At 48.7% G+C, this 22,897-nt stretch overlaps 1 protein-coding gene across 2 annotated transcripts in view; it reads right to left on the minus strand.

The window, feature by feature from the left end:
• Positions 1–22,897, minus strand: part of INSR (insulin receptor) — a 157,311-nt gene that overhangs the window by 61,078 nt on the left and 73,336 nt on the right. For both annotated transcript variants that reach the window (XM_070416729.1, XM_070416728.1), the window contains exons 3-4: positions 5,156–5,477; positions 629–777 (exon numbers count right to left, since the gene is read on the minus strand). In XM_070416729.1, coding sequence (XP_070272830.1) covers positions 629–777; positions 5,156–5,477 — 471 coding nt within the window. The remainder of the gene's footprint in view (positions 1–628; positions 778–5,155; positions 5,478–22,897) is intronic.

The following is a 22,897-nucleotide window of genomic DNA, read 5'->3' on the forward strand; positions in this document are numbered from 1 at the left end:
CTTCAGTCCGCTGGCCAAATCCAGTCTGCTTTGTAAATAAAGTTTTATTGGCACAGAGCTACATCCATTTGTTCACATATTCTCTACAAGGGCAGAGTTGAGGACTTGTAATAGATACCCTCTGGCCTGCCAAGCTGAATAAATTTATTATATGGCGCTTTATAAGAAAAGGGTACCATCCCACTCCCTCCACTGCCACACTTTGCTTCCCCGCATAGTGGGACCACTGCCTGAGTTTATATCATAAACTGATCTGCTTATTGGCAACACCCATCATGCACAGACTTTGCCCCGTTCACTAAATATTCCACAAATGTTTGCTGAACACGTAAACAAAGGAATGCCTTTTTGCCTGTGACGGTATTTCTGGAAACACAGTCCTCAGACCTGCAATAGGGAAGGTTGCCGTTTGTTAAAAATGCAAATTCCTGATGTCCCAGCTACGAATGTGGAAAATCAGAATCTCAGCAGGGAGAGTGGGACCAGATGAGCTTTGAATTACAGGTCTGGTAACAACTGACTCAAGATAGTCTTAAAACCACCGAGGAAGCAGGAAGCAAAGTCTAGACCATTTCCCTCCTCCACCGCCAGGGACCGTGGACCCCAGCGGGACACCCCCTGCACTCACTGCCCCCACGGATGTTGATGATGAGGCTCCCGTTGATGACGGTGCATCCTCGAAGCTCCTGGGCAGCTGTCACTGAGTCGATGGTCTTCTCACCTTCCAGGATGTGACAGACCTTGGGACAGGGGCCCAGACACGGAGTGCACATCAAGCTGAGTAAAAAGCAAAGGCAGAGGGTCAGGGCACACAGGACCCCCCTCCACGCGGCAGGCGCAGTGGCACAGGGTCCCAAGGGACGCCCACAGCACTGCTAGCAGCCGAGGCCCGAGAACGCTCCGTTGTGAGGGCCGTCCTGAGCATCGAGGGTGCTGAGCAGCACCCCTCAGCTTCACCACTGACGCCCAATAGCACCGCAACCAGGTCTGGAAGCCATAATGTCAGACATTGACCCCTGAGGGAAGAGGCCAGACGGCCCAGGTAAAAGCCACTACCCACAGGGCAGGCTTCCCCCCTTCCCTGCGGCAGCAGGTCCCGGCATTACCAGGGGACTAACGCTTCTCCCCCCAACGGCAGGGCTCCTGCTGTGCTCCAGCCCCAGGGGACTCTGAACCGCATGGAGACGGGATCTCATTCTACCTGTGGAGACAGGCGACTCCTGTAGTCACCAGACCTCACCCTGCCAGCACCCTAGTGACAACGCTGTAACCACAGGCACAGGTAGGGTACGTGCACATCAAGCTCTGATTGCTGAGGCATCCACTTCAGGGGACATCCGTCTTGAATAAACACAACGCCAGCCTCTGACACAGTGAGCAGTAAAACCACCAGCGAGGGAATCAGGCTCCTTCCACCCGCGAAGGCCCTTCTTGCAGAAAGCCCTGGGTCACCAGATACCTGACTACTTGGGTGACCGTGCTTCCTCCTTCCTGGACCCTACTTCCTGTTCTAATGCTTTAAATTCGACAATAAAGAGAGAACCAGGGCCCTAACTGGTTTGGCTCAGTAGACAGAGCGTCAGCCTGCAGACTCAAGGGTCCCAGGTTCGATTCCGGTCAAGGGTATGTACCTTGGTTGCAGGCACATCCCCAGTAGGGAGTGTGCAGGAGGCAGCTGATTGATGTTTCTCTCTCATTGATGTTTCTAACTCTCTATCCCTCTCCCTCTCTGTAAAAAATCAATAAAATATATTTAAAAAAAAAAGAGAGAGAGAGAACCAGGAAACAGCAGATGCTTCACCCTCAGACTTATTATAGGCAGAGCCCCAGGTCCCACCCCCCTCGCTCTCTGCCACCCCTGGCCTGGGCGTACCATGTACCTCCAGGACCTGTGAGTAACAGATCTGTTCCTCAAAGTCCCCTGGTGGTTCATTTTGAAGTGTGTCCTGTGATCACAATAAGAACCATGAGAGCCAGTCAAGCCATAAGCAGGGGCCCTGGTGGGAGGATGTCTATGGAGCTCCCTACAGGGAACGTGTGTGCAATGCGCGTTCCTAAATGAGGAGGTACCATCAGTAGGCTCGGGACCCGCAACGTATTGCAGCCGTGTTTTAGTTCTGTGAGATGTTACAGCAAATTATTGAACCCAAAAGGTTTGTGGGAACCCCCAGATTTATAGCCAGTCGATCAGAAGTGAGGGTGGCCTAAGGACCCCGAAGCGTGGCTGGTGTCAGAAGCGAGGGCAGTCCTGTGGAGAACAGCCTTCAACCTGTGGTTTGACACGGACTCCAGGTGCCTAGTGTCAACCTGTAGTGCAGTGCACCCTGTGGTGTCCGCACAGCTGCAGTGGATGCAGAACTGTGACCAAAAGTTCGGTTCTTTTGTTGGTCCTACAACTACTCACTGAGCACTACGTGACAGGCGACACTCTAAGCTCGAGATCCACAAACTACAGCCGATGCCAAGTCCATGGCCACCTGTTTTTTAAAGAACGTTCTATACAACCACACCCACTGGTTTATGGGTCATTTGTGGCTATCCTCACGCCATCATGTCAGAGTAGCTGCAGCAGAGACCATATGGCCTTCAGACTAAAAATATTTACACTCTGGGCCCTGCCAACGCCTGCTCCACGGCACAGGCACACGAGGTGAACAAAACAACCGACTTTCCTGGGGACGTTATCAACGGCCACATGTTCCTTTCGGCCTCCCACCAAGTGGGGTCTATGTCCTTTTCCAGTGACTCTGGGCTTGGCCAGATGAACTGCTTTGGCCAATGGAACATGAGCAAATGGGATGTCAGTAGAGGCTTGAAAAGTACTTGCACATTGGAGCATGCCCTTCCTGGCTGCCAGGACGAGAAACCACACAGAGAGAGGCCCCGGCTGCCCATCTAGGATATGAGCGGCTGGCTATCTTACGCCATCAGTCAGGGCTGACCCTGCCCACATCAGACAAACCTTCCATCAGCCATCAGAAACCGTAAATGAATGTGAGGTACTGAGTGCCGGGCTGCTCTCCAGGCAGCAGGAGCTAACTGATACCCTGGTCCAGCTGTTGGTGGAGTTGAGGAAAATTAATAAATGGACAATGACAATATCAGCCTGTGGTATAAGCCATGACAAGAGTTAAACCTGAGTGATGTGCCAAAAAGGAGCTGGACAACTAATTCAGACAAAGTGGGCACACGGGGAAGGACTTCAGAGGAAGTGACTTACAAGCTGTGGCCTGGGCCAGAAGAAGGGGGCCGTGCAAAGATCAAGGGGCAGAGCATTCGATGGGGAGGGAACAGGGACACAACATTCACCCCAAATACCGAGTCCTCCCCATCTCAGTGAGCACACACTGCTCTCGGCAGGCGTCTCCCCATGACTCTGCATGTGCCCCCAGACCTCTGCTCTGAAAACACCAAGAACTATTTCTGGATAAGCCACAAGAATGGAAGAAAGCATATCTGGTCCTATTTGATATCAAACCACATTAGAACATGTGATAGGACTAACGTATTTCCTAAGAACATCTTTTATTTTTAAAAACTTCAGAAGAAAAAAATATTCATTTTTTTCAAAACCTTCGAAGTAGAATTGTGCCATAAAGAGTCGTAATTAGCACCACCTGCTTTGCCCTCTCTCACTCAGCAAAGGTCACAAGCATCGCGGGACACAGCGCCCATTTCCTGAGGCGCGGGCTCCAGGGGCCACCACACCATCAGGAGAACATCAGTGAAGGTTGCTGGGCTTCTCAGAGAGAATTCCTTCTATTTAAAGCCAATGTCTTTTAAATAAACATCTTACTAGAAGATTCATTTAAAAAATAAACAAAAAGGAGTCAAAAGGAATATGGTCATTTCCCCAACCTTACTGATGAACTGGCCCAAAAAGAAAAAGAAAAGGGTCTTCTTGCCATGCAAAGTGATTTATAATTGCCTATTTTTGGTCAACAAAGCCACGGAACAGGTTTTTGTAAAAAAAAAAAAAAACACTAATAAAACAAAACATGTTGTACTTGCAAGTTTCACAAACATTCGAAGAGAGCCTCGTAAGAACTGAAATAAAGGTGTATTTTTTTTTTTTTTTCAGGAAATAAAAATTCCCACCAGAACACTCATCGGCTAATTCTCGAGTCTGTAGGGGAGATTTCTGGGTGAGCAGGTCAGCTCACCCTCGGTGTGCGCCTGCTTCTGATCTGTTTTTGTGTTGTTTTGTGGAGGGTTTTTTCAAACCCGAAACACAAAAACCAGAAAACAGATTTTTTAAGCTTGATTACAGCCCCAAGAAACCAAAATAGCATCTAAGAAGCTAACAAGATGAACACATGCCTGCAGTGTGCATAGGCCATCTGACTCACAACAAAGAAAGAAAACCGCTTCCCAGTACGAGAAAGGCCTGGGAATGACAGAGAATCAAGTCTCTTCCCTCTCGTGCTCCGGGCTCATCTCAACGCGCTGTCCAGCTCCGGATCAGAAGAAACACAAACCTGAGCTCCACTTTGGGTGTAAGAGCCAGGAAGTCACAGCAGTGGGAACCGTCCCACGAATGTGAAGGATGCTACGGGAAGCCAGGGACGGCTGCCTGTGTGCTTTCTGCTCCCAACGCTCAGTACAGAAAGCTTTAAAAATCATGTGCAAGATGCCAAGGTACTTACTCTCAGGCCCTTTACAGAGACAGTTTGTCGACTCTGCTGCGAAGGCCAGGACCAAAACAGGAGGCAGACATGGACCCACGGTTCCCAAGTACATGCCCTGGTCATCTCAGCGCCCTCACCCATAGCAATGGATGCTGGTTTTTCACACAGGTTTTTTGTTTTGTTTATTAAAATTGTTTAATGTTGAAATTATTGCAACTGTCCCAGTTTTCCACCCCCTTGGCCAACCTCCACCCACTCCCACCTCCCCCTCCCTTGGCCGTCATCACACTATTGTCCATGTCCAGGGGCTGTGCATACATGTTCTTTAGCCAATCCCTTCACCTTCCTTATCCAGTCACCTCAGGCACCAGCCAGTCTGCTCCATGCTTCCGGTTCCATTTTGTTCGTTAGTTTATTTTGTTCATTAGATTTTAACAGGTAGCACCACCTCACCAGCCCCATGTTCCTTACCCGCCCCTCCCCCTCACTCCCCCACCCCTCACCAAGAACCCACACCCGGGACTCACTTGCTGGAATTCATTGTGTACCCAGAGGGACACTCAGGAATGCACTTGTTGTTGTGAATGACGTACTGATGGCAGCCCTGCCTCCGCGAGTTCTTGCATTTGTTGTGCAGGTCCAGGCAGAAGCTGAAGTTCACACAGCGCCAGTCCCGGAAGTGGTAGTACGGGGCTGGGCAGGTCTCCACGCACCTACCGTCCAGGTAGAAGTGGCGGCAGGCCACGCACTTGGTGGGGTCGTCGGGCTCAGAGCAGCTGCCCAGGCACTCGGGGTGGCAGCAGAGGCCTTCAGCAGTGCAGCCGTGCGACTTGCAGCTGGTCGGGCAGACTGGGGAGAGAAAAACCAGCCGGTCAGTGGGTTGTCCAGCTCCTGTCCGCACGAACAGCAGTGCTAGATTAGGGAAAGCAGGCGAAACAAAATAATAACAACAGCCTCACTTCTACAGCACATGCTGGGCCCCACGCACAAAGCCATTAACAAAAGCACGAACTCATTAAGCCCCCAAACCAGTGGTGTGCCGTAAATGTTAACAACTGCTTCAGAGAGGGGGTAAGAGAGGATCTGACCTGTAGCATCTGCCAATTTCCATGGTGTAAATACCACCAACCTCAAGTTACTGAACATGGAGCTGGTGAGAGATACATGGTACCACGGCATAAACAGTACTTCCACCATATAGACTGAATAGTAGCAAATAACCTCAAAAGCATAAATACAGCCGCCCTCCCTCATCTATGGGGGATTCATTCCAAGACCGCCAGTGGATGCCTAAGTCTTGAACAGTACCCAACTCTATAGATATGATGTGTTTTCCTGAACATACATATGATGAAGTTTATAAATTAGGCACAATAAGAGATTAACAACAATAACTAATAAAATAGAGTAATTAAAACAATAGACTGTAAGAAAAGCTATGTGAATGTGGCATTATGAAGTAAAATAGGGTCACTTATCAGATACCACGACAGTCAATCTGATAGTCGAGCCGCCACTAAATGACCAACGAGCAGGGAGCATATAAATGGTGGAGACACTGGACAAAGGATGAGTCGCGTCACGGGAGGGACTGAGTGGGATGGCAAGAGACTTCATGCTACCCAGAATGGCGCACAATTTAAAACTTATGAATTGCTTAATTCTGGAATTTTCCATAATATTTTCAGACCACAGGTCACTGAAAATATGGACAGGGAAACCATGGATAAGAAGGGACTACTTATAGAAAACTATAGTGAGATCATTAGGATGCAGTGAATTTTGAGTATTTATTACCTTTGATTTTAACATAATTTGTTTAATTGTAAGTTTATATTAATAGCTTAACAAACAATTTGTAAATTTCCTGAAAATTGAACAGTTGACTCTAGCAAGCAGCTCCAGCACACAACTGGCATAAACAGACATATTACTGTCTCCATTTCACAAAGGGGGAAACTGAGGCTCAAGAAGGTTAAGGAAATTGCACAACAGTCACGTACTGCTCCAACAGACATGGGCTCACACTAATCTAGATACTGCAGCCGCTGCAGGCCACAGACCCTGCCTTAGGGAGCACACAGTCTCATGAAGAAGGCATCTTAGTTACTCAAACACACAAGCGTGTAACTGGATACGCAGCACACACTGTGCCAGAGGTGACGAGAGGTAACATTCCTGCTGTGGCCTGAACGAGATGACGAATGGCAGGAAAGAGAAGGCCCTGGGGACGGGCAGACGCTGTGCATGGGTCTCGTGGCTGGAGAAATGTTCTTGTTCAATGCAACTGAACTTGTCCACGCGCGCTGGGCCCCTTCCTGGCTTCCTCTAGCAGCTCGTTACACACCCCTTCCTCCCCGTGTCTCACTGCTCACTGCTTCCCAGTTACCCCTGGACTTCGGCCCCCCGGCATGTGGCCTGGACCCTGATGGCCAGCCCTCCCTTCCCAGACTGTCATGGACAAATGGCCTCCCTGTGGCCGGACAGACCTGGGCAGCGAGAGCCTGTGCGTGGAGGGGCTTGCTTCACTCCCTCCCTGCGAGCGTGAAACATGCCTTGGACACCCTCAGGCTTCTTGCTGCAGCAAACGGCCTGAGTGGACCCGGGAGCCAGGGAGTGGAAGTGACCTCTGAGGCCCCGTTTGCACACGAGCGGCACTACCTGATGGGACATCCTGTGACGACAGAAACGTTCTCAATCTGTGTGCTGTCTGACATGGCAGCCACTTCTCTCCTGTGGCTGGTGACGGTGGTTAATAACACGAGAAACCACATCTTTAAGTTGCTTCCAACTTTTGGCCATTGTCAATAGTGCTACTGTAAACATGGGTGTACAGATATCTCTTCGAGACCACTTTCAATTCTTTTATGTCTATACCCAAAAGTAGAATTGCTGAATCCTATGGTAATTCAATTTTTAAATTCTTGAGGAACCACCGTGCTGTTTTCCACAGTGGCTGTATCATTTTACATTCCTGCCAAGAGTACACACAGTTTCCAATTTCTACTGAGAAACCAAACTTTTAATTGTATTTCCATTTCAATTTTTATGACCATTGGCTCTTGCATTGGACAGCAGAGGCTAAGAGAATAAAAATAAACTCCTTGTCAAGGCCAAGAGGGCTCATGTGGTCTCAGTGCCTGCCGGCCCAAGTCCTCCCAGCCCCAGGCAGCAGCCACCCGGGTCTCCTTTCTGCCCTCACATACCCAGGCTCAGTCCAACCTCAGGACCTTTGCATGTGCTGGCTAGAGCACCCTACTTATTATCCTCCCACTAGGGGTCCAGTGCACAAATTCATGCACATTGAAAGGAACTGTGAGCCACAAGGCTGCAGTGGGCACAGGGGCGGGTCTCGGTCCATCCTCTGCACCCCTGCTCAGCCCCTCCAGCCGTGGCACCCGGTCCCCTGCCTGCTGGCAGCCCACTCCCACCGTCACTGCTCCCAAACTCTGACGGCGCCGGCCCTGCTTGAACCTGCTGACGGCGCGGAGCAATTGGGGCTGGTGCCAGCAGTGGGTGCGAGCAGCACAGGCACTATCAGCGGGTGTGAGCAGCGACTGCTGCCCCAATCGCCCCTCAGGAGCAGGGGGAGGTGGAGTAGCCCTCAGGGGTTACTGGGGCCAGCAGCTGCCGCTTGCACCTGCCAACAGCACTGAGCTATTAGGACTGGCACCGGACGCCAGCAGCGGGTGCGAGCAGTGGCTCTAGCACCAGCAGCAGGTGCGAGCGGGACCAGCACCAGCAGTAGGTGCAAGCTCCGGGCAGGACTGTGGCACTTGGGAGCAAAGAATTTTCAGTAACCACCAGAGGCTCACCCTGATGACAGCGACTGGCGCCCCACCTTGGTCTGGCCCTCGCTCACCTGCTCCACCATCCCACCACAGCCAATGCCCACCATGTTCCGTGCTCTGCCGCCTGCTGCCCACACCCGCCATGTTCTGCGCTCCCCTTGATATTCAGCGCACAACATAGCGACCGGTTGTTCGGTTGTTCCACCGTTTGGTCTATTTGCATATCAGTCTTTTATTATATACAGTGACTGGCTCCTTCTCATCCATCAGGTCTCAACACCTTAGAAAGACCTCCCTTGACCTCCCCAGTGGAAGTCACTCCTTCCTTCTCAAACCATATTCTGGCATATTATCTTGTGATGCTTTTCTTATCGCACTTACCACTCTTGACATTATCTTGGGTGCTTGCTGAGTGACTAGAGAGGCTTAGGGGGCAGGGCCATATGTGGACCATTCCCTGTACTGCCTCTCCCTGCACCAGAAGGAGCTCAGCAGACACATGTTCAATTATGACAGAGGAGGCAAAAGGAAGGACTTGGAACAGTTACAAGTCCCCAATTTTTAGCTGATGGCTCAAGAATTCCCAGTTGCAGGAGCTCCACAAACACCTTGAAAAACCACATGCAAAAATATGGAAAACCTATGCGTATGTGCATATTCTGATTTTCTCCATGGATCCAGAAAGAATTAAGAAGCTGTAACAGGAGCAGGATGGGGGTTAACCCACCAACGTCTGTGTAGTGTTTTTAGGGTTCACACACCACCCATAGGCTCTTTACTTAACTCTAACAGAGACGCCAGCAGGGAGGGGATAAACAATATGATGTCCATTTCACAGATAAGCAGCGCCCAAACTGGAGCCTCACTCTTTTGGCTCTGCCTCTGATTTCCTGGGTCTAAGCAATGGCAAAGTCAACCCCAGGGTCCATGCAGTCCAGGGGCAAGAGTGATGAGAATTTAGCTTTAGTGACGTAGCACCTGCTGCCACACAGGAGCACCAGGAAGGTTTCTTTAAAGAACCAACAGCAGCCTTGGTTTTGTCTAGAAAAGTCCCTTGAGTCCTTGTGACTAAGTGTGATGATACGGGTAAAGCCTGCGTTCTCGGACAGACACGCTGTAGGTGCGATGTCAGTCCACTATTGCGGTTATTACTGTTATTATCATCATCATCCTTCTTAATGATCTGTCTCGTCTGCCAGGACACGGGCTGAAACACAATGGCAGGAAGCAATAAATAGAAGGCAGACAACAATGATCTAGGGCAGCGGTCGTCAGCCTTTCAGACCTCGCGGACCACCGGTTGGCGACTGCTGATCTAGGGCCCACAGAGACCCCACCCTCTGGGAGGTCATATGTGAGAGCAGGAAGGGCCTATTTCCTGAGCTGGGGCTGCACCTGAGGGCCAGTTCTTAACTTCAGAGGAGGCATCAGCAAAGACCTAACAAGAGCCTTCCAAACACAAGGCCTTCCAGACCAGACAATGCTAAGAAAATGATGCAACACCAGCAAACAGGCTGAAGGCTGACCACAGGACTTTCATATGTCACGCTGCAGCCTGACTAGAAGGCCCACCTGAGACTTCCTTCACGCTCCAGCACAGCAGCTGGAGAACTGTTTCTGCAGAGGACCGCAAAGCAAATATGCAGCCCTCTGGTCTTTGTCGCAACTAGTCCGTTCTGTGGCTGCAGCATGAATGCGGCCACACCCACTGCATCCAATAAACTTTATTTACAAAAGCAGGTGTCAGCCCTTTACCCAGTAAGACGTACCTGTGGTTGATTTACTGTTTCTATTAGGCCCAGACTCCGGGAAGGCAGATGTCAACGTACAGATGGATCTGCTGTAAATCACTTTACCCAGGAGAAGAGATAACCTCCCCCAAAGGCAGTTTTATTTTCTCATCTGACATTAAGCAGCCTGTATCTAACTTGCAATCCCCTTTCAGGGATCTCAAAGCTTTGGCTTTACCATCTTGCTGACCCCTCACTAAAGGGTTAAAGAAATGCCAGGTGTGCCCTAGCTGGTTTGGCTCAGTGGATAGAGCAGTGATGGCGAACCTCTGACACGCGAACTCATTTTTTTTGGTTGATTTTTCTTTGTTAAATGGCATTTAAATATATAAAATAAGTATCAAAAATATAAGTCTTTGTTTTACTATGGTTGCCAATATCAAAAAATTTCTATATGTGACACGGCACCAGAGTTAAGTTAGGGTTTTTCAAAATGCTGACACGCCGAGCTCAAAAGGTTCGCCATCACTGGGAGAGGGTGTCGGCCTGCAAACCAAAGGTCCCGGGTTCGATTTCAGTCAAGGGCATGTACCTTGGTTGCAGGCTCCTCCCCGGCCCTGGCCCAGGCCCCAGCCCTGGCGGGGGCTCGTGCAGGAGGCAACCAACTGATGTGTTTCTCTCACATTGATGTTTCTCTCTGTCTTTACCTCTCTCTTCTACTCTCCCTAAAAATCAATGGAAATATATCCTCGGGTGAGGATTTACAACAAAATGACAGGTATTCTTCCCCACTTTGGGGTGTTGTGTGTTTTTGCCTGAATTCTGTTTTTAACTTTTGAAGAAAGTTAAACGTTGAAAATGATAAGCTAACTGTGCGTCTCTCCCACTCTGTTTCCAAGCACTTTATCTTATTTAATAGAAATGCCACTCAGGGTGGCCTCTCAGACTGAATTAAGAAAACCACGCGTGATGCAAGATGAAAAAAGTCCCGATGAAGAAAGGGCTGATTTTCTCCCCATGCTCCGAGACAGGCGTCCTGTTCCAGACACCAAGTGAGTCCCAGTCTCAGAGGCCCACCCCCCGGTGCTGTTTCTGTGAAACAGGATAGCCGCCTTTCCAAGAAAATGCCCAGCAATCCAGGAGCTGTCAACCCTCCATGGCCAGGTGTGTGCTGTGCGCTAGGGAAGATGTACCCAGACCTCCCCGATATGGCAAGCACCAGCCCTCCCCCTGCAAGCACACCGGTTCCCTGTCAGTCCAGCCAGCCAGCCAGCCCCCACCTCCGCCACCCCCAAGCTACCTTGGGCTGCTAATTTATTCTCATATCGCCCCTAAAGTTTCCCAAACCCCTGGCCTCCATTTCCATTAGCAGGTGCAGCCACTGCCTTCCTGAAACTTTCACCTCAAGTGGCTTTTCCACTGCACCTTGCTGAGAAGATTGGTGACTGACCTCCAAATAAAGTGGTGAAATGGGCAGAGGCTGCTGTGTCAGCACACTCCGGCTGGACCCTCTGGGTGAAGTGCAAGGACCCACCCAGAGATGCTGTCCCTAACGAGTGATCTATAGACATGCCAAACTCTCGGCAAAGCGGGAATAGAGGGAACATACCTCAACGTAACAAAGGCCACATATGACAAACCCACAGCCAACATCACACTCAATGGCAAAAACTAAAAGTGTTTCCCTTAAGAACAGGAACAAGACAGGGATGTCTGCGTCTACTACTCTTATTCAACATAGTACTGGAGGTCCTAGCCACAGCAATCAGACAAGAAGAAGAAATAAAAGGCATCCAAATTGGAAAGGAGGAAGTAAAACTGTCATTATTTGCAGATGACATGATATTATATATAGAAAATCCTGGAGACTCCACCAAAAAACTACTAGATTTAATAAACAAATTCAGCAGTGTAGCAGGACAGAACAACAACATCTAGAAATTGATGGCATTTTTATACACCATTAATGAACTCTCAGAAAGAGAAACTAATATATATAGATAGATAGAGAGATAGATAGATATCCCATTTACCATTACAACAAAAAAATAAGATACCTTGGAATAAACTTAGCCAAGAAGGTAAAAGACCTGTACATGGAAAAACTATAGGACATTAAAAAAAGAAATAGGAGAAGACACAAACAAGTGGAAGCATATATCGTGTTCACGGATTGGAAGAATTAACATAATTAAAATACTCATACTACCCAAAACAATCTTTGGATTCAATGCAATTCCTATTAAAATACCAACAGCATAGTTCACATACCTAGTATAAATACTCCAAAAATTTATATGGAACTAAAAAGGACCCCAAATAGCCGCAGCAATCTTGAGAAAGAAGAACAAAGTTGGAGGGATCACAATACCAGATATCAAGTTATACTACAAAGCCACCGTAATCAAAACAGCCTGGTACTGGCACAAGAACAGACACACAGATCAATGGAACAGAACAGATTCCTCAGAAATGACCCAAGCCATTACGCTCAACTAATATTTGACAAAGGAGGCAAGAACATACAATGGAGTAAAGACAGTCTCTTCAATAAACGGTGCTGGGAAAACATGCAAAAAAATGAAACTAGACACCAACTGATACCATGCACAAGAATAAACTCAAGATGGATACAAGACTTAAATGTAACTCATGAAACCATAAAAATCCTGGAAGAAAACATACGCAGCAAAATCTCATGTAGCAGAATTTTCACAGATACATTGCCTAGAGCCAGGGGAACAAAGGAAAAAATAAACTACTGGAACTACCTCAAACTAACAAGCTTCTGCTCAGCAGAAGAAACCAGCCTCAAAATGAAAAGGGAACCCACTGTCTGGGAGAACATATTTGCCAATGCTACATCTGATAAGGGATTAATTACCAAAATATATAAAGAACTCATACAATTTAACAAAAGACAAACGATACAATTTTAAAATGGGCAAAGAACCTGAATAGACACTTCTTTAAAGAGGATATACAAATGGCCAAGAAACATAGGAAAAAATGCTCAACGTTACTAATCATCAGAGAGATGCAAATTGAAACTATCATGAGCTCACACTTGCCAGAATGGTTACCATCAAATCAACAAATAAGTGCTGGCCAGGATGTGGAGAAAAGGGAACCCTGGTGCACTGCTGGTGGGAATGCAGATTGAAAAACGTATGGAGTTTCCTCAAAAAATTAAAAATGGAACTGCTATTTGGCCCAGTGATCCCACTTCTAGGAATGTACCCTAAGAATCCAAAAATACCAACCAGAAAGAATATATGCATCCCTATGTTCACAGCAGCACAATTTACAATAGCCAAGATCTGAAAACAGCCCAAGTGCCCATCAGTGGATGAGTGGATAAAAAAGCTGTGGTACATTTACACAATGTAGTATTATGTAGCTGTAAAAATAAAAAAGCTCTCTTACCCTTTGAGACTGCATGGAGAGACCTGGAGAATATCATGCTAAGAGAAATAAGCCAGTCAAAGAAAGACAAACATCACATGATCTCTCTTATATGTAGAATCTAATGAATAAAATACACTGAGGAACAAATAGGTCCAGAGGCATGGAAGCATGGAACAGACTGACAGATCTCAGAGGGGAGGGAGGTGGGAAGACAGGAAGAGATTAACCAAAGAACTTATATACAGAGATGCATAGCCCAAGACAGACAATAGTGTGGTGAAGGCCTGGGGTGGGGCAGGACTGGGTGGAGGGGGACAAAGGGGAGAGAGGGGAATGGGGGACACCTGCAATACTGACAACAACAAAAAAATATTTTTTAAAAAGAGAGATGCTTCAAGAAAAAGAGAGCAGTACTTCAAATATTTCTACTTCGAGGAATTAACCTGCAGACAAGACAGCACATGTGCACACAGACTACTGGGCAAGGATATTCTTCACACAGCAGGACATTGGCCAGTTGGGTTTATAACAGCAAAAGACTGGGAACACCTAAAGGTCCACAGCAGGACACTTGTAATAAAGTACTGCAGATCAAGGAGGTGGCAGAGCACACAGCGATAAGAAAAATGAGAAGGCTCTATGCATCCTAGTGCTGGAGTCATTTCCAAGATAGCATTAAGTAAAAACAGCAAGTTCAGAGCAGTGTCTAAAGAACAACATTAGGCCCTAGCTGGTTTGGCTCAGCAGATAGATTGTTGGCCTGCAGACCAAAGGGTCCCAGGTTCGATTCCAGTCAAGGGCATGGACACCTGCAGGAGGCAACCAATCGATGTGTTTCTCTCACATCAATATTTCTCTGTCTTTCCCTTTCTCTTCCACTCTCTCTAAAAATCAATGGAAAGATATCCTCGGATGAGGATTAAAAAAAGAAAGAAAGAAAGAACATTAGTGGGAAAAGGAGAGAGACATACATAGTGAGAATACAAAATGGGAAGCTAGTTTAAAAAAACACTTTGATAATCCTATCTAATAAAGAGGTAATATGCAAATTGACCATCACTCCAACACACAAGATGGCCACCCCCATGTGGACACAAGATGGCCAGCAGGGGAGGGCAGTTGGGGGGGGGGCGGGATCAGGCTGGCAGGCAGAAGCAGTTAGGGGCAATCAGGCAGGCAGGCAGGCAAGCGGTTGGGAGCCAGCAGTCCTGGATTGTGAGAAGGGTCCCAGACTGGAGAGGGTGCAGGCTGGGCTGAGGGACACCTCCCTCCCCCCCCTACACAAATTTCATGCACCAGGCCTCTAGTCTATATAATATAAGCCTAAGCAACCGTTACGGCAGAACGACCAGAACAACCAGTCGCTATGATGCGCACTGACCACCAGGGAGCAGATGCTCAACGCAGGAGCTGCCCCCTGGTGGTCAGTGTGCTCCCACAGGGAGAGCGCCGCTCAGCCAGAAGTGGGCTCAGGGCTGGTGAGTGCAGCGGGGGGAGCCTCTCCCACCTCCACGGCAGCGCTAAGGAGCAGCAAGCTGAGTGATAAGGAGCAGCGAGCAGGCAGGCAGTAAGGAGCAAGGGGTCCTGGATTGCAAGAGGAATGTCCAATTGGGCCTAAGCTGGCAGTTGGACATCCCTCAAGGGGTCCCGGACTGTGCGAGGGCACAGGCTGGGCTGAGGGACCCCCCTACCCACCAGTGCACGAATTTCATGCACCAGGCCTCTTGTTTCTTATAAAGTCAAGGATATACTTCCTATCCTTACCACACAACCTACAGGTTTACCCAGGTGAAATGAAAAACAGAACATATGTTCATACATATGGGAATGTTTACAGTGGCTACATTCACATCATTGTAAACTGGAAACAACCCAAGCATCCCTCCCTGGGAGAAGGACAAACGCTGTACCTCCACAATGACCCTACTGAGCAATAAAAGAGAAAAAAGAAAAAAAAGAATGAAGTGCCGATATCCACACAACAATGTGGATGAATTTCAAATACATTATATTGGGGTATGAAGATGGTCTCTAAAACTCCACACTGTACGAGTCCATTTATATAACATCCTGGAAAAGGCAAAACTATAGGGACAGTGGACACATCAGTGGTGACCAGGGGCTAGAACTGAGGAGGTGCTGAGTGCAAAGGTTGCACAGGGAAATTTCGGAGGATGACAGAACCACATCTTGACTATGATGGTGGTTACATGACTATACAGTTAAAACTTGCAGAACTTTATACCGAAAAGGGTGAATTCTGCTGTATGTAAATTATATCTTAAAATGGGGGAGGGGAGGGGAGGGACACACTGGGATCTATGTCCCTCTGGAAGGGCCACAGGCTGTGCCCAAGGACTGCCCATGGACAGTGCAGCTGATTTTGATTTTGATGATGTATGTGTAGTATCCTTTTGAAACTGACATATATTTGAAATACATGTTCTAAAAGCCTCTGCTAGACAATTAATAAATGTTATTGATCAACTGTATAATTCTATCCTTGAATATTCCAGCAGTGATTGTGTAAGAATAGCTGACAGGCACCAATGAGAGCTTTCACACGGGATCTCTTCGCATGATTTCTGCCTTGTTACAAAGCCAACCGTCAAGGCAACTAAACACCAAGTGTGACCCTAGACTGGAACCCAGACCAGGAAAATACATTATTGGTGATGGACAACAGGAATAGCAGGAGAGACTAACTCAGCGCCTAAAAAATACAGCCCCTTTTTTTCTCTGCCTTCTAAAGTTCAATCCGTTTGATTTTTCTTAAGCTGTATGGTAAAAAGCAAAACAAAACAAAAAAACAAACTACTACTAATATTTCCATAGCTTGACATATGTTAATAACATGTTGTTACATTCCTTTCCAAAGCCTGGAGTTTAAAAGAAAAACTCAAGATATATTATTCCAAAAATGATGGCTTTCCAGAAATTTCCGAACAGAACAGCTGCACGTGGGTCTGCAGACACATTCGCCAGAGTGTCAGAGCTCTCCCTCCAAGAGTGAATTTTACAAACTCCTGAAGATAATTTCCTTTGTTCGCATTCAAAGGTTTTTCTCTCCCACAGCCGCCTGGACACGGGCTGGAAGGTGGCGCCCCCGACGCCCGGCACGGGCAGCCCCTGGCAGCACCTGGCAGCTGGGAACGCGTAAAGGTGGGCGGGGAGCGGGACGGTGCGCCTGTGACAGCTGGGTCATCAGCAGACGCCCTTTAAGTCTGGGTGCCCACGTGGAAGCGCAGGAGCCAGGAAACCCCCGTTTCCCCTCCGCGACCAGGCCCCCCTCCGCCCCGGGGGAGGGCAGGCTGGCTTCCGAGGGCGTTTTGAATCGAGCAGCAAAATTCTTCGAAACACCCGGGAGCAAGGGCCAGGAGGGGGCGGGGTGCCGGGGCCGCCCCACCGAGGCGGCCTCACGATTGGTCAGCTCCGGCGACTCTGTGTGCGTGTCCGCGGGGCGGGGCGGGGCGGGGAACCCGGGCCCACGAGGCCGCAGCCCCAGCCCGCCACGTGGGCGCCGCAGAGCCCAGCGCGCTCCGCTCCGGGGCTCGGGACTCCGGGCCGGGCGGAGGGGCGGCCGCAGCACCGCCCTCGGCTCAGCCAATAGCGGGCGCTGCCGGGCGCTGGCCCCGCCGGCGCGGTGGCGGTGACGGTCGCGGGGCACCCGAGCGGGGCCGACAGTGCGGCGGACGGCGCTTGGGAGGAGGTGGAAGGAAAGGAGAGCCCAGCGCGCAGGCGGCCCCAGGCCCCAGGCAGCCACCGGGCGGACTGGGCCGGCGCGCGGAGCGAGGCCCACGGGAGATCGGGCACCGCCGGCCACTGCTGCTGGCAGCTCCCGGGAGGGGCGCCCTGGTCCCCGGCCTCATTCTGGGGGGCCCAGAAAGGGCAGCGGCTCGCCAGTGTCACATGGCATTATCACCCGAATTAGGGGTAGTGAAGGTCCGCACTCCGGTACCCCACACCCCAGTTTTCCACCCGCCACTCCCCAGAACACCGAGGGCCATACTCATGAATCATATTCTTAAGAAAACTTACAGGATACTTTTTTGGGCTGCCCTCCAGGCCAGCCGATGTTTCCTGTGCATGTGAAGATGGCAAACCTGTGTGCTGCACGTGTGCTTGCAATTCCAGTAAACCGAGGCAGCGAACGGGCCTTATCTCTAACCCCCACACGCCCAAGGAATACACTTTGAAATGTGGATCCATTTGCATAATACAATGTTCAACACATGTCGGTTAATATGCTCTTATGAACTACTATTCAAGTAACCATCTCCATTACTGATGTGGAAACGAGGCAGCGAAGGGCTGTTTTGCTGATGTCCGGTCAGCTAGCAGCGGCCCCCCGGGGAACCTGGACTGGGTGTGGCATCACGGAGTTAGACTGTGGTTTGGATTCACCTGCCCCCACCCTGGCCACCTGGACCTGGTCCCTTCTAGGCACCGGGGTACAGAAATGATGGCTCTGCTCTCCCAGGAGGCACAAAAGACACAGGTCAGCCCTATGAAGGGGGGGGGGCCTTGTCTCTCTAATTACCGCATCCCAAAGCAAGGCGCACAGTAGGTGCACAATAAAGCTCCTTCAAAAAAAAAGAAAGAAAAGATGGGGGAACAGGTGACTGGCTTTATCCCAGCAGGAGAGGGGCAGTCCGTGCAAATCCATGAATCACCAGGGAACTCTGAGCAGTTGAGAGCTGAAGAAGGGCCAAGTCCAGGGGAAGAGGTGTGAGGGACCCGGACAGGAAACAGGGGAGGGAGCAGAGGGACCTGGACATTGCCCGCAGGAGGAACCGGCCAGAAAAGATACCAGATCCACGTCGGGGGCGATTTTCTGGTTCTCGGTAGGGGGCTGAGGAGGCCAGGGAACAGGAGGAAGACAGACTGGCTCCGGAAGCCCTTGGGGAGGTGAGGTCATGGAGACTTATCACCTGGGAGACTCCCAAGTTGCCACCTTGAAACTACAGACAGGGAAGCGAGGAGCTGAAGCTTGGAGAACCTGCCTCTGAGGTGTGGAGTCCAGGGTGCCAGGGCTCTGCACACGCTGTGGCTGTGGGTGCTAAGGCATGCCTCCAAACACCCAGTTCACTCCTGCAATCCACTCTTGCTAAGGCGCAGGGGTCCCTGTTTGTTCATTGTGGACATTTTAAAGTTTTTCTTCATTTGTGTACACAATACGCACAAATTTTAACTATAGCAATAGTTTTTTCAAAGTTGTTCAGTGTCAGTCTACTCAGGTTTTCCGCCTCTTGAGCCAATTTAAATTTTAGAAATTAATGATGGCAAAGAGTGCACCTTATGATATGGAGACATAGCTGTTTGCGGGAGGGAGCAAATTCAGAGCCTAATTGCTTGCAAAAGGAAATAATTAAATAAAATAAGTACTTAAACCAGTAAATAAAATTATTTTAATATTTCCAAATGACTTGTCATCAGAGCTATCTTTATCAATTTTTTATGGATTTTAAATTACACCTCCATTTTCATTCTTAATTTTACTTACACACAATATTTGTTCTCCTCCTCCCTTTTCTCCCTTTTTCTTAGTTACTATATAGATTCTTCCTGCTAAAACAGCACAGTCAAATAAACTTTCTGAATTGGCAGAAAAGTTTTCTATCTGTGCTGTCCAATTCAGCAGTCTCTAACCACATGTAGCCACCAAGTGCTAAAAATCCGGGTAATGTGACTGAGAAACTGAATTTTCCTCTGGCTAGTGGCTACCTTATTGGGCACTGAAGTTCTAAAAGATCCAGCTCTTGAATTTGTCAGTTTTCTAATTAGTCCCTGTTAATTCATTATTTCCTTCTTCCTGTATAGATAGATTTCATTACTCACTGTGTCCTTTATCTATATACTCATTTAACGCTCTCATTTGTCTCTGCAACCGCATTTGCAGTTTTGAGATCCTCCTTGACCAAAGTTAAGAGTTATGTTTTGTTTTTAATTATCACATGGTAGGAGTTTGTCTTCCATGGTTGTTTGGTTAAGTTTTTAAAAACTAGTCCTAACTGGTTTGGCTCAATGGATAGAGCATCGGCCTGTGGACTCAAGGGTTCCAGGTTCGATTCCGGTCAAGGGCATGTACCTTGGTTGCAGGCACATACCCAATAGGGAGTGTGCAGGAGGCAGCTGATCAATGTTTCTAACTCTCTATCCCTCTCCCTTCCTCTCTGTAAGAAATCAATAAAATATATATTTTTTAAAAAATAATTTTAAAAAAGTTTTTAAAAACTAATTTTCAGTTACATTTATTTGCTTTTTGGAATGTATTGCATTGGGTTGGGGGGGTTGGGTTTGGGGTGGTTGTGTGTTTTTTTTAGATTTAACAGATGATTAATTTTTCTAAATATTCCAAGAGCACTTTAAGGTGTGTATTGTTTGCAGAGTACAAAGTTCCATCCATATCTGTTACTACGATCTTATTTAACAACCTTATTATTCAAACTCCTTGTTGCCTAATTGAGGTTTATCTACCTCATCAAGGCTGTGTTTGAGTCCCCACTACCACCACCACAACCACCCCACCCCCGAACCCGCTTTCTCAATTTTCCTTGTATTTCCTACAATTTGCTCTCTAAAGTTTGGTTCTATACTAGAGTTGAGCTGCATTAAGGATTGCCTCTTCGTACAATGCAACTGCTCTTTTTTTTCCTTAATGATGCCTTTTGCCTTAAATTATTTGCATTCTTTCTCTGTTCATGTTAACCACAGGTTTAAGTTTTCTGTGTCATTTTTGGAATTAGGTATAACCATTTGAGAGAGAGAGAGAGAGACGCCTCTATGGGAACAATGAAGTGGGGATGGGAAATGTGAGTTTGAAATCTTGCTGTGGAAGATCTGATTGAAAGGAGAGTTTCCCTGGGGGTGATCTCAACGATACGAAGAGCCACTCACATGACCCCTGGCAATGGCTGTTTAATAACAAGTCGTGGGGCCTTCAGTGTGCACAGGTTGACAGAGTCCGTTCCCCAGGAACTGCTATACCCACAAACTAACAGAGTTTCCGCACAGTGACAGGGGGTGGAGAAATCCCCTCGACTTATAAAGGACAAGAGTAACCACCAGAATGTACCAAATTTCTGCGGAGACACCATGAAACAGAACTGCGGGTCAGTGAAACTACACCCATTTCAAATTCCATGTGACCAAAGGGAGAGACCTTCTGGCTGATTTCCTTATTGAGTTGTTCCTAAAGCCAGTCTGGCTGCTTTGTTTTCCATCTAGAAAAGAGGACAACTCCATGTGTCGCCTCCAGGGCAGGAGCCACCTGGCCGTTCCAGGACACTGCTATTCTATTCTGAAAAGATGGGGTTCTGGTTCGGGGAAACCCAGTTCCTGCCCATGTTTATTTTGACTGGAGAAAAGAATGCGTTTGCCCCTTGGCAGCTGGGTCCTCGGACTTCACTGGCTCTTCAGACCCCCTTTGCCGCCCTCCATCCACCTGAGCAAACCGCCAGGGAATGCTCCCGGAACTCCAGCCCCACCTTGCTCAACGCTGCCCAGCCCCTGCACACACCTGGGGGAAATGTGTGAAGGAAAAGAAAACTGCAAATGTTTTCCATCAGGCTGGATGCTGGGCAGCATCTTAAAAGACGGGGAGCATTTCAACACCAAAGAAAGTCAGCTGCTGGGGGGGAAGCTTATTGGCAAAAAGCCTCTTTTGCATACAGACGAGGACCACAGAGGAATTGTGTTTCCTCACCAGAATCAACAGTGCCCACACCCTCTCTCTCTCTGGCCAATATTGACTCACAGGTGGATTGTTTTCTGCACCATGGAGATGCCCTAGAAACCTCTTCGACCTTTTCAGACCGGCTCCCTGACTGCAAACTCTCCCTTTTAGGAAAAAGTTTACTAGGTAGAGAAATACATCTTGTCACTAGTCCCATCACCATCTTCCTGCCAGTGCCCTCAGTCAACAGCCCTGAGATCCCACGGAGGAGCAGGCACCATTCTAAGCTCTGGACACAAGCTGCTAAGAAGCACATCCAGTTCTACCACCTCCTGGGGAGACAGACAGACATCAGCTCACCAGCACAGGGACATTTAGTACCAACTGCTGATACTCCGAGTAAATTCACAAGGGGCCGTGACAAGCCTGGTTGTTAGTTTCCTCAGAAGCTTATTCTGTAAAAGCTGAAGTGTTTCTTTCTTGCACTGAATACCCAGAGAGCCAAATGACATCTGGCTGAGCCCTCCGCCAGTCTGGGTCCCCAGCTTCCCTTTCCATCTCTGCCATGCAATGAAGCTCAGAGACAGAGGGACAGTTGGCCACACATCCCAGTCCTTCAGCCTCCAGGACTGAGATGGGGACAGCATGATGGGCCCAGAGATACTGTACTGTCCAAATCTATCCTCTCAAGGCTCTCCCATCAGACCTGCCACACACAGTTCAAATCGCCCCAGTGTGCAGGGCAAAGAATTATGGAGTCAGGCAGATCACCTCCTGATTATTACTCTCTGTGCCTCAGTTTCCCCATGCATGCGTGGGGACAGTAATAGTACCTCGGTCTGTCCGGAGGAACAGGTGGAACGATGCCCAAACAAGCTCAGCACAGCACCTGACCCCTAGCAGAACCCAAGAAAGATTTTTCAAGCATGTCAACACCAGCGGCTATTTCAGGCACCTCACCCCTCTGCTTTGGACTCCATAAAATAGCAGCAACTAACTCCTGCATGCCGTGGGGGTGGGGTGGGGGGAGAAATTACCAAATTTAAACCATGCCCCAAGGAATGTTCGTTTCTTCCCCCTTGAGGGGTTCTTGGGGAAACTGTTCATCCCCCTTTTATGTGTCACGCCTCAAATCTGACAGGTTTTGGGGGGAGGATGACTGAGTCGGTATCGCTGGTGACCAGGGACTGGTGGCTGGTCCTGGAGATCCAGCCCATTGCTGTGCTCCATTCAGGTCAACAAATGCAAGTCAGTGTCTGCTCTGTGCCAGGCAGGCCAGGCACGGAGGCTGGCGCAACTGGAGTTGTCCCTGCTCTCCAGGAGCCCCCAGTCCGACACTGCAAGGTCCTAGCAGACACTTGTGCACGTCCATTTCTATCTGAATCCAAAATCTCTGTTCCCATCAACCCCACACTCACCTCCTCCCCCAAAGGAAACAGCCGGCAAGAACTTTCCAGGGCACTGTTAAATAAAACTCATGATGTGCTCTAAAGCCCAACTACTTTGTAAAATAACCACACTTCCCAATGGCACCTTTGGAACCACTGGGACGTTTCTAGAAGAGCTGACCCACCGAAGCAGAACGCTGCAGGCTGAAAGGGAAAACACAAGATGCCCAATTTTCCTCTCAGAAATCCAGATTTAATAGGCTCCTCGGGAAACCAT

Source organism: Myotis yumanensis, unplaced genomic scaffold (genome assembly GCF_028538775.1).
Source record: "Myotis yumanensis isolate MYYU_CA2020_CCGP unplaced genomic scaffold, mMyoYum1.0.hap1 SCAF_5, whole genome shotgun sequence".
Lineage (NCBI taxonomy): Eukaryota > Metazoa > Chordata > Mammalia > Chiroptera > Vespertilionidae > Myotis > Myotis yumanensis.